General features: G+C 41.9%; 1 protein-coding gene across 6 annotated transcripts in view; it reads right to left on the bottom strand.

Annotated features, from left to right (window-relative positions):
- Positions 1–12,352, bottom strand: part of LOC119854603 (bifunctional heparan sulfate N-deacetylase/N-sulfotransferase 4) — a 253,325-nt gene that overhangs the window by 1,063 nt on the left and 239,910 nt on the right. For 5 of the 6 annotated variants that reach the window (XM_043513136.1, XM_043513138.1, XM_043513134.1 and 2 more), the window contains exons 14-15: positions 5,365–5,467; positions 3,936–4,434 (exon numbers count right to left, since the gene is read on the bottom strand). In XM_043513136.1, coding sequence (XP_043369071.1) covers positions 4,315–4,434; positions 5,365–5,467 — 223 coding nt within the window. In that variant the 3' untranslated portion in view covers positions 3,936–4,314. Of the gene's footprint in view, positions 1–3,935; positions 4,435–5,364; positions 5,468–12,352 lie in introns of those variants that run through there. The other variant, XM_043513137.1, reaches the window with a different exon arrangement.

The following is a 12,352-nucleotide window of genomic DNA, read 5'->3' on the forward strand; positions in this document are numbered from 1 at the left end:
TTAATTTGTTCTTGGGAAAGTTGGCAAACTGATTCCATATCTTGGAGGGAATTTGTTTGATTGGGGTGGGGAGGAGGCTAAAAGTAGTTAAGCTGGAAATTTTATTTTAGACTTTGAGAGGTCAATACATAATTTGAAAGTTTACAGATGCTTTTCTGATTGCCTCTAGCTAAAAGACAACTGCTCTGATAATCTGATATGCTATCATAGATTCTGGCATGTGTTGATCCATGCTGGATTCTACCTTTTAAAGGCAGAGATACTAGAGCAGGCATGGAAGGATACAGATGCAGTAAGGGGGGAGGATGTAAAGGAAGTATAATCCTACAAAAAGATCTACCTGGGCAAACTACATGTACAATTGATTTCAGCGAGACTCTGCACAGATGCAGGAGTCAGCCTGGCCAGGTATGTAATTCATAAAACAGAAAGTCAGTCCATGATTTCCTCCCATCCCCCTGAAACTCCAGCTCTCCTTGTTATTAACAACATGTTTGGCTTGATCTTTATTCTTTATTCTTCTATTCTATATTTATTGAATTGATTTTTTAGATGACCATCAGTTACATAGTCAATGATGTCAAAAGCATAATTTCATGATTTGCTTAAAGGGAAAAAAAAGTCAAGATTATTTACAGCCAGTGTACAAAGACCTTTCTACAATAAAGTTGTTCTGGACAAAGGCTGTGCTGATGGATCATGTTACAGGCAGAAGAAATTAGACCCTAACATGCTCCTGTTTTATATTCAAATTGTATGCTACACCTAACAAAACCATATCAAGTCTCAGTTTATCAATGAGAACATGGAATATCTTGGTAGCATGACACTTTACCAAACATAAATAACAAGGAGGCACAAAAAACAGAAGTGATGTGAAACCCTCCTCTGGAGTGTATACTAAAGACATAATAGGATGGCAGAAAAAGGAGATTTTAAAAGATACTTTAGTATTTTTCTTACATGAAAAGCTGGTTTCCACCCCTTCCAAAAGAAAGTGCAACAGATTAAGACATCTGCTGTATTCCTTTAAAAGCTCCCAAAACAACATTTGGTATTTTTTGAGCTTTTCATTTCAAAATTATCTTTTAATTACTGACGAGTTGCTGCAGATGCAATTTGGCACTTAACTATGTTCTATCAGATTATGGATTGGCTGGATAGTCTTTGGAATTACTCCCATTCCCCACTGCAACCATTCAATGGTTAGTCCAAAAAACTTTCACCACGCCAGTTTTCTTCAACATCGTTAACCCTAAATATTCAGCAAAAAGAACGAGGAGTACTTGTGGCACCTTAGAGACTAAGAAATTTATTTGGGCATAAGCTTTCATGGGCTAAAAACCACTTCATCAGATGCATGCAGTGGAAAATACAGTAGGAAGATAAATACAGAGAACATGAAAAAATGGAGGTTGCCATACCAATTCTTAGGGGACTAATCAATTAAGGTGGGCTATTATCAGCAGGAGAAAAAATGTTTGTAGTGATAATCAGGATGGCCCATTTCAAACAGTTGACAAGAAGATGTGAGTAACAGTAGGGGAAAAATTAGCATGGGAAATAGTTTTTAATTTGTGTAATGACCCATCCACTCCCAGTCTCTATTCAAGCCTAAGTTAATGGTGTCCAGTTTGCAAATTAATTCCAGTTCTGCAATTTCTCATTGGAGTCTGTTTTTGAAGCTTTTCTGTTTTAAAATTGCCACCTTTAAGTCTGTAACTTAAGTGACCAGAGAGATTGAAGTGTTCTCTGTCTGATTTTTGAACATTATAATTTTTGATGTCTGATTTGTGTCCATTTATTCTTTTGCATAGAGACTCTCCGGTTTGGCCAATGTACATGGCAGAGGGGCATTGCTGACACATGATGGCATATATCACATTGGTAGATGTGCAGGTGAATCAGCCCCTGATGGTGTGGCTGATGCCATTAGGTCCTATGATGGTGTCCCTTGAACAGATATGTGGACAGAGTTGGCAACGGGCTTTGTTGCAAAGATAGGTTCCTGGGTTAGTGTTTTTATTGCGTGGTGTGTGGTTGCTGGTGAGTATTTGCTTCAGGTTGTGGGGGGGATGTCTATAAGTGAGGACTGGCCTGTCTCCCAAGATCTGTGAGAGTGAGAGATCATCCTTCAGGATAGGTTGTGGATCCTTGATATTGCGCTGGAGAGGTTTTAGTTGGGGGCTGAAGGTGCCGTTCTGTTACTTTCTTTGTTGGGCCTATCCTGTAGAGGTGACTTCTGGGTACTCTTCTGGCTCTGTCAATCTGTTTCTTCACTTCAGCAGGTAGGTATTGTAGTTTTAAGAATTCTCGATCGAGATCTTGTAGGTGCTTGTCTCTGTCTGAGGGATTGGAGCAAATGCAGTTGTATCTTAGAGCTTGGCTGTAGGCAATGGATCATGTGGTGTGATTATCACTAAAAAAGTTTTTTTTTCTCCTGCTGATAATAACCCACTTTAATTAATTAGTCTCGTTAGCATTGGTATTTTTTCATGTTCCCTGTGTGTGTGTGTGTGTGTGTATATTTATATCTATATACTGTATTTTCCACTGCCTGCATCAGATGAAGTGGGTTTTAGCCCACGAAAGCTTATGCCCAAATAAATTTCTTAGTCTCTAAGGTGCCACAAGTACTCCTCGTTCTTTTTGCTGATACAGACTAACATTCAAAACCTAAATATGAAACCTAAATATTCAAAAATCATGAGTCAGAACCCTCCAAAAATCATGAGTTTGGCTCAAAAGTATTTTTTCCAGATTGTGTTGCTTGTGGTGATGGGGGCAGGGCTCAAAAAGCCTGAGTCCCGGCTTGACAAAGCCCTGGCTGGGATGATTTAGTTGGGGATTGGTCCTGGTTTGAGCAGAGGGTTGGACTAGATGACCTCCTGAGGTCTCTTCCAACCCAAATCTTTTATGATTCTAAAAGTCTAACTTCCAGTTTATATCTTTTGTTCCTAAAAGCCCATGCTTCAGGGTTCTTGCTGGCCATCAGCAGGGGTCAAAAGGGAATTCCTCCCCACCCCAGTGTTTTCTGGGAGGTTTTTTATCTCCTTCCTCTGGAGCATCAGGGATGACCATGGCAGGAGATGGGCCATTGGACAGGGAGGGCCAGGGCTCTGAGGTGGCACTGAGCATTTATCTCTCTTGTTTTTGTTTACGTGCTCAGAATCTAACTGATTGCCATCTGTGGCATCTGGAAGGAATTTCCTTCAAATCAGATTGGAAGTGACCCTGGGTGTTTTCACCTTCCTCTGCAGCATGTGGGTGTGGGTCACTTGACAGGTTTACATGGGTATATTTTAATTATTTCTTTGCCATTGCAGGGACCCCAGCTACCATTGCACCTTGGTCTCGTCTCCTCTGGGCTGTAATACTTTGATTTAATTTTCAGTGTTTGGGATTAGTGTGTGGATGCTGGGTGGTGTTGGTGGCCAATGCTATACAGGAGGTCAGACTAGATGGTGGTTCCATCTGGCCTTAAACTCTATTACTCGAAAAGCATGGTCCCCTCACAACTCTCACTCCAGCCTGACTGCACTATCTCCTCCATCTCATACACAAATCTTCTGCTTCTGGGCTCCTCATATGGAAACTGGAGGCAGGGACAGTGCCTGGGGGGTCAGGAAGGGGGAGGGGGAGAAGAGGGACATGGGCAATGGGCAGGAATATGAGGCACATCCAGTGTCCTAAGTGGACAGGGACTGTATCCAAGGTGGAGGGAAGAAAACTGGACAGGGACAGTGTGGCTACTCAGAGCCCACCAATACATATCAACAGTTTGGGCTGTCCAGACTGTTGTTGACCCAACTGGTTCATGATTATCACATGCTTTGAGTGACAACTTTGTTTCCTTTTGTTTGCTCCAAAAAAACTCACCTTGAAGGATCAGACCAAATGAAAAAAAATACAGAAAACTATTAAATTTAACCAACCTCACAATCCACCGAGAGATGTTTCTGTTCTTTGCTTGTGTCCTGACAGGCTGTAATTTGTCATATATGATGAAGACTGTCAATCATACATACAGTTTCTGGAACTTTCTGGTAAACAGAGGGACTAGACTATGCATGAGTCCCAGGCTGGATAAAGAATAATGCCACATAGCTCCATATTGTGTCCCAGAAGCTGACAAAGGAGTTGATGCTAATAGCTGTCAGCGCGTGCATATATAAACAGTTTTATATTTGTATTTAATTTTGAGACAGTTATTCATGAGGTTCTCTACTGACAATCACAAGTGAGTCGGGGAAGCGAGGGGTTTTATGGTGCCAGTAACTGTCATTAGAGACTTTCGTCCTCTGAACATCAGTGCTATCTCACTTTCTGAAGCTCCTGTCTCAGCCAGTATGGCAGGGGTTGTCCCAATCTGTGCAGTAGTTTGGACAGTTCCACATTGTGATCTCTGTAGTAGCTTGAAAGAAAAGCTCTAGACTGAGGGAAGAGGGGAAAAGGAACAAAGATAATTTACATTAAAAATTGGCACCCCTCTAGGGAACAATCTTGCTAAAAAAGCAAAGAAACAAACCAAGTAAAATTCTAAAAGGAACAATGTCCACATTTTTATGGCCCACAATTTCAGTTATCTTAGTATCATTGTGACAGGAAAATTTCCTGGACAAACCTTATTAAGTTAAACCGTATAAAACTGAATTCAATACCTTTTGGATCCGTTGTATTAAAATGCATTTGTTTAGGTTCTTGTAGGATTGTATGCAACTTTTCTAGGACACTGACTAATGTAAACCTTGGGGAAAGTTAGTAATGTCAAAGAACCTATATGGGACAATATGTAGGAAATGGATTTCCTAGGAGGTACTTGGGAGGCCTCCTGAAACTAGGCCCTATGGAGAAAAACCCTTTGTTTATTGGTTACCTGCTTCTTGAAACTCCAGATGAAAGACCCCATAATTGTATAAAAGATGGACCAAACTCTTCAAGTGTGTGCTAGTTCTGAGCTGAGGCTGTTATGTGACCATAGAAGAGATGCCTTTGTGGGGTTTGAAGGACTAACCACCAGCCATAGGCAATGCTGGAGTTGAGATGATCACCAGTAAGCTTATTAGCACGAGTGAAGAGAAAGCAAGCAGGTCAGCTTTTACTGTCTGAGTTTGCTAGGAGAATTCACATCTGTGCAGCCTGGAAATATCCTAGTCAGCAGGGACATGCGTCATCACACAAAGAAGCAATGACTGGGAAGCTAAAAGCCTGGATATGAATGCATTTGTTGGACAAATAGAGGTGTGGTTATCCTGAACTGTAGGTTTAAAAAAAAAAAAGAACCATCTTTTAGTCCTGAGCCCCAAAAGTGATGTTGCATGAGTTTTTCACAAACTGTAACTCAGATCTCTAGAAAAGTGGTACCTCTTGATCCATTGGTGGGTATTTTCGGCCTTTGCTTTTTCCCAGGCATTTTGTCTTCCCTCCTTCCAGCAGCTGACACCAAAAGCCTTTCTGAGGGTCAAACCTAAAAGGGATAATATCTTATGAAAGGTTTAATTATGGAAGAACCTTCAGCCACAAAATAGTCAGTTAGCCAGCAACTGCCACTATGTGATATCTCAGATTTTTACTTCTTCCAAGTAGGGAGAGATACTGGTATTACAGTGTCTTAGAGGGCCACTGTATGCTCAAGAACAATTTAGGCAGTGCAATACATGTTTGAGAACATTATCAATTGCTTGAAGATATCCATTTCTCCAAAGAATCTACAGGAGCCCCATGTGTGATGTATACTTACTAGATAGTCTCAGATAGCCCCTGTCTCAAAGCATATCCATCATTGCAGGCAGAATCTACAGCAAATATACAACAGACTAAGGACAACAGGGAGTACTTAACTTTAACTACTGTGCTTTGATGGAACAATAGATATGCTAAGTGAGTTTCCATGAGCTGTTTGAAAGACACTTCCTTCTCTTGTCTGAAGGGGTCAGGAAATACAGAGAGTGGCAATTCCGTAAGCAGGACAAAGACAGAGGTGACAAAGAAGTGAAACTCAGAGGGAACCTCTGATGGATACACAAAAAGTTTGGGCAGGAGAGGGTAAGGAGATTCATAGATTCATAGATATTAAGGTCAGAAGGGACCATTATGATCATCCAGTCTGACCTCCTGCACAACGCAGGCCACAGAATCTCACCCAGCCACTCCTGCAATAAACGTCTCACCTATGTCTGAGCTATTGAAGTCCTCAAATCATGGTTTAAATACTTCAAGGTGCAGAGAATCCTTCAGCAAGTGACCCATGCCCCATGCTGCAGAGGAAGGTGAAAAACCCCCAGGGCCTCTTCCAATCTGCCCTGGAGGAAAATTCCTTCCCGACCCCAAATATGGTGATCAGCTGAACCCTGAGCATGTGGGCAAGATTCACCAGCCTGATACCCAAGAAAGAATTCTCTGTAGTAACTCAGATCCCATCTAACATCCCATCAGAGGCCAGAGTCAGTAGGTACACTGGGAGAAAAGGCTCCATGTTTTTTTTTAAAAAAAGCAAGCCATGCACCACAACGAGCTTGCTGGATAGTCCCGTAACCTTGATCCCAGCCCAAAGAATTGCTGTAGTATTGAGGAAATGGAAGCGCAGAAATGCATGTAGGATTTATGATTTTTATATAGATATGTATTTCTTATGTTATTAAAGAAAGACCAATGCTGTGTTTGAATCCTGTGGAAAGACTATGTGTTATGTGCTATACCTTATCATACGTGTGCTGAGAGTTAAATTGTAACCCAGCACCTTACACCTTCAGGAGGTTCTGAGATGAGGCATGTTTAAGCTACAGGGGAGCCGGAAGAGTCTGGTGTCAGAGTGCTGGGCGGTGAGCTACATTGTCTAAATTCTCAGGAAGGCGTGTTAGACAGGGAATCTGCACCTGGAGAGTGTGCCAGGGATGTCAAGCCAATGGCAGAGAGTGACTGGACTGTTATACTCAGGAAGCTTAAAATACACGGGATCCAGAATCGATTCCCTTCACAAAAGTCTTGTGAATGGTCAGCAGGAGGCACTTGACTGGACTTGTGACACCAGGCACTTTTTCAGGTCAGAACTTGGTCCACTGGAAGTGCCAGAGATTTAAAAAAAGACGTATGGACCATGTTGACTTCAGTGGAAGCTAGATCAGGTCTCCTCTGTGTGCATGCACACATCTGCCAGTAGTACTTTTTTAACAACATATTTCTTAGTTGTGTGTGTATTTTTGAGGCAACTAAAGTAGTGTTTAGATCCTCTGGAAGAAGTGGTTGTTTTGCCATTAATGTATCACTATACCTGGAGGGCTGGTTGCCTCATATAATTAGTTCTAGATGTCACTTTCATTCTAAGACAGGCATCAGCATAAACACTGTCTCTAAACAATCTTTGCAGAAATTTGAAGTCAGATCATCATGTGTTAAAATCAAAGATATAGGAACATTAGATTATGGCATTAACACACTAAGGAAACAAGCAAAATATAGTGTTAAGTTTTGAATGTATTGCTATGGGACTTAGCAGCATGCATAAAACATTGAAAAGGCTTGCATTTTTGCTGTTCAGCAGCTGTTTAAGAAGGATGAAGTATAATTGGCTGAAATGTAAAGTTAATTAGTTTCAGAATGTTTTGTTGCCCTGGGCCTATTCCTTAAACACCAATACACCTGCAATTTGCTACTGCACATATGTGAACTCATTTCAGGAGAAGGGAAAGGGGAGGGGGATCTTTTTTAACCCCCTGCCCAGCCTATTATCCCAGGGCTAATCCTTCTAGCCTAAATTGTCACAGTAATTGTATCAATTAAAATTAAACAAGTCATTGATTAAATGGATATATTGATGGTAGATTCATTTCTATTTTGGACTTTTCAATCTGCTCATTGCATAGTGAAGTACTTTGGCTGGCTTGCACTAATTTCCCAAGAGAAGAAGTAATATAGAGTGCTGTGCTAAAGGAAAACTGTAGAACTATGCCCTAAACATTTCTGTCTCAGTATGAGTATATTCAACATTATGGGAAAGTCCAAAATTATAGAATGAAAAAGCCAGGCAATTCAGTTAAACACCCCATTTTGCTCAAGTTCTTGCGACTGTATAAAGTTGTACATTTTGTGCAAAGTATCTTATGTGATACTGTATTTGGGTGCAATGGAAATACTTAAGAATACAGTGTTAGCCTTAGCTGTAACTCAAATTTTCAAAGGAGAGCCAATGAGACCTCATATTTTGTAATTCCCCCTGCCCAGCACCTATCCCCCTTCCCTACCTTATCTAAGGAACTTATATAGCCTCTGTTAAACTGAGAGCCTCACAATGTTTAATGTATTTATCCTCACAGAACTCCTGTGAGGTAGGGCAGTGCTATTATCCCCATTTTACAGATGAGGAATGGCAGCAGAGAAAGACCACGTGACTTTCCCAAGATCACACAGGAAGTCTGTAGCAGAGCAGAGAATTGGACTGGGTATCCTGAGTTCAGACAAGCACCCTAACTGCTTCTCCTCCACAAAAAACCCTTCAGGGTTTGCTCCAACATGGAAGGAGCTACAGGATTTGCCCTTCACTTAGCAACCCCCAGGGATTCACAGGAGGTTAGAGGCATCTTTGCTGCTGCCCTGACTCTGGTGTTCACGTGTCTCCCAGCTCCATGACAGCTTAGGGTCTGTTTACACAACAGCTGGGGGCCAACTTCACAGCAGAAGTAGACAGACGTGCTAGCTCTGCACAAGCCAGCACACTAAAAATACTGTGACTGCAGCAGTGTGGACTAGTTACCTGAGTACAATCCCACCTAACCCCGGGGTTGGTAATCTGGCCACAGGAACATGGGTGGCAGCTCAAGATGACCATCTGAATACATACCCAGGGGGTTGGTGGGATTGTACTTGGGTAGACAGCCCATGCCACTGCAGCCACTCTGCAATGTTTAGCATGCTAACTTGAGCAGAGGTAGCATGTGTCTTTGAAGCACTTGGAGGAGAGGAACATGATCAGGAACAGTCAACATGGATTCACCAAGGGCAAGTCATGCCTGACCAATCTGATTGCCTTCTGTGATGAGATAACTGGCTCTGATATGGGGAAAGTGGTAGACAAGATATATCTTGATTTTAGTAAAGCTTGTGATACAGTCTCCCACAGTATTCTTGCCAGCAAGTTAAAAAAGTACAGATTGGATGAATGGACTATAAGGTGGATGGAAAGCTGGCTAGATTGTTGGGCTCAAAGGGTAGTGATCAATGGCTCAATGTCTAGTTGGCAACCAGTATCAAGAGGAGTGCCCCAGGGGGTCAGTGCTGGGGCTGGTTTTGATCAACATCTTTAATAATGACTTGGATGATGGGATAGATGTGGTGTTTAGATGTTGTTTGTAATTATTAGAATTGGGAGCACTGGCTGTTGGGAGTCTGAAAGGACAGGAAACAGGAAGGAGGGGGGAGGAGTTGAGAGGCTGGGAGAAAGCTACAGGGGGTGCAGCAGCAGCTTGGTAAAGAGGTTTCCACTTTGAAAATAAAGTCCTGTTGAAGCTTGTTAGTACCTTGCCTGGTTGATACAACATTTTGGCAATGAGGATGGATCTTCTGCCTCTGAACCCACCAGCATCCTTTCTGCAAAGCCCAGGTGAACCTCCAATTGCTTTTACTACCTGGATCCATACGTTTGAGACTTATCTACTTGCAATCAGTGCTACAGAGTTTTCTGAAGTAAGAAAGCATGCTCTACTAATCCACTGCCTTGGAGCAGAAGGGCAGCATATATTTTATACTTTTCCCCTTGCAGATGATAAATATGAGACTGCACTCACTGCATTAAAGATTTTTTTTTATGCCAAAAGTGAATGTAGTAGCTAATCACTACAGATTTCACCAGCGTGAGCAGAAACCAGGGGAAACTATAATGCAGTACATTACTTCCCTGAGGAGTCTGATTGTAATTTGTGACTTTTCAAATATGGCAGATGAGATGATTAGAGACCAGCTCATTGAGAAAACAACCATGCTTCATGTAGAGAACACTTACTTCTAGAACCACAACATACACTAGAAAAAGCAATAACCATTGCTACTCAGATTGAGTCAGCTACAGCTGAAGCCAAAATAATGAGCATGGATACAGGAGGCACAGTCCAAGCTGTGACTCCTTTGCAAAAAAGTTCACTACCACTGCAGACACACAATTGCAAGAGGAAAACTAATGAAAAACCACTGAATCAGCAAATTCAAAATACAGTAAAAATATTTTCACTGTGGATCCCCACAACATCTTGCAAGCTACACAGGATGTCCGGCAAAAGTAACTCAGTGCAATCATTGCAAAAGAGTGGACATTTTGCTAAAGTATGTCACAGTAGCCAGTTCAATCAACAGGTGCATGCAGTTACAATACCAGATGTTACTGTGCTGAGCATGGACAAAATCACTTCTGTACATATTCCAGAACAGATAAAGTGCACTGTAAATGTTTCTGCCATACCCTCAGGTAAACCACACTCTATTCAGCTAATGTTGGACACTGGCTCAGCAGTATCTATACTACTTGATTCCATCTATCTGCATTACTTTAAAGATGTGCCTCTTACTGAACCCAAACTTCACTTGGTGTGCTATTTGAAAAACCATATTCCAGTACATGGCTGTTTGCCAGTAATAGTTACTTTTAGTGATCGCTATGTAACTGCAGAGTTCTAGATTGTCCACAAAGGCACTCCTATCCTTGGCAGAGATTTATTGGCTGCTTTAAATCTCAGGGTAGTTAATGGATGAATTGATCTTCCACAGCAAAGCACTCTTGCGGTACACACACCAGTTTCAGCTGGGACCTAACACCAGGTTGAGGAGAAACTTGGCTGTGCTTATGGGTTTCTGCATAAAGTTAAAATGCAGAATAATGTGATGCCTGTAGGACAGAAGTTACGGCGCTTACCATTTTCAGTCAGGGAAGCTATTTCAGAAGAACTTAGAAAACTTGTTCAAAAGGACATTATTGAAGAGATCGACTCCTCGGAATGGGCTTCACCTATAGTAGTGTTGTAGAAGAAGGGTGGAGGCATTCGCTTTTGTGTGGACTTAAGGGAGCCAAATAAAGCTATTGTGATTGACAGCCATCCTCTTCCTCACAGAGAAGAAGTATTTGCAGAACTCCATGGAGCAAAGATGTTTTCTATTCTTGATTTGCAGAGAGCATATCACCAGGTTATGTTGCATGAAGACAGCAGAGACCTCACAGCATTTATTACAGGAGAGACTATTTTGTTTTAAATGTGTTCCATATGGTCTCACATCTGCCCCAAGTGCCTTTCAAAAAATGATGTCATTGATTCTGAAGAATCAACATGGAGTTCAGTGCTATCTGGATATTATCATCATGTTTGGAAATACTTTGGAGGAGCATGACAATAACCTGCAGTCTGTACTAAACTGCATCAGCACAGCAGGCCTCCAGCTCAATAGGTCCAAATGCAAATTTAGACAAACTGAACTCTCTTTTCTGAGGCATACAATTTCACAGGCTGGACTAAAACCTGATCCAGATCATATCCTGGCAATTTCAAATGCTCCTCTGAAAATCATAGAGAAGAAGGGACCTTACACCTATCGACTTTCTGATGGGTGGGTATGGAATGCTTCTTATCTTGCACTTGCCTATGCACCAAGAGGAGATTATGCCAACACCAAGTCTGCATTGGATGACTTTACCATAGTACCTACACAACAAGACATTACACTGGAACCGGGGCTTGAGAGATGGCCTGTCAGACCCAGACGACGACCTGTCTGGACTAGAGACTATGTTATGTAGTATCTTCAGTGTAATATTTCTGCCAACAGTATAGTGTCTTGTTTCATATTTGTTCCTGTGGTTAAAACAATATTTATTTTAATTGGGAGAGTTTCTTAAGAGAGGAGGGAATGTGGAGTTTAGATGTTGCTTGTAATTATTAGAATTGGGAACACTGGCTGTTGGGAGTCTGAAAGGACAGGAAACAGGAAGGAGGGGGGAGGAGTTGAGAGGCTGGGAGAAAGCTACAGGGGGTACAGCAGCAGCTTGGTAAAGAGGTTTCCACTTTGAAAATGAAGTCCTGTTGAAGGTTGTTAGTACCTTGCCTGGTTGATACAACAATAGATTACACTCTCAGTAAGTTCGTGGATGACCCTAAACAGGGGGGAGAGGTAGATTGCTGAAGGGTAGGGATAGGATCCAGAGTGACCTAGACAAATTGGAGAATTGGGCCAAAAGAAATCTGATGAGGTTCAACAAGGACAAGTGCAGAGTGGGGTCATGTTCATCTCACCAACCTTATCTACTCCCACAGGGCCACTATGTCTTCATTCCCTCCTCCCATAAAGAATGGGTATGAGGGAAGATGGACAACCTTTT

This window comes from Dermochelys coriacea, chromosome 4, assembly GCF_009764565.3.
Source record: "Dermochelys coriacea isolate rDerCor1 chromosome 4, rDerCor1.pri.v4, whole genome shotgun sequence".
NCBI classification, from domain to species: domain Eukaryota; kingdom Metazoa; phylum Chordata; order Testudines; family Dermochelyidae; genus Dermochelys; species Dermochelys coriacea.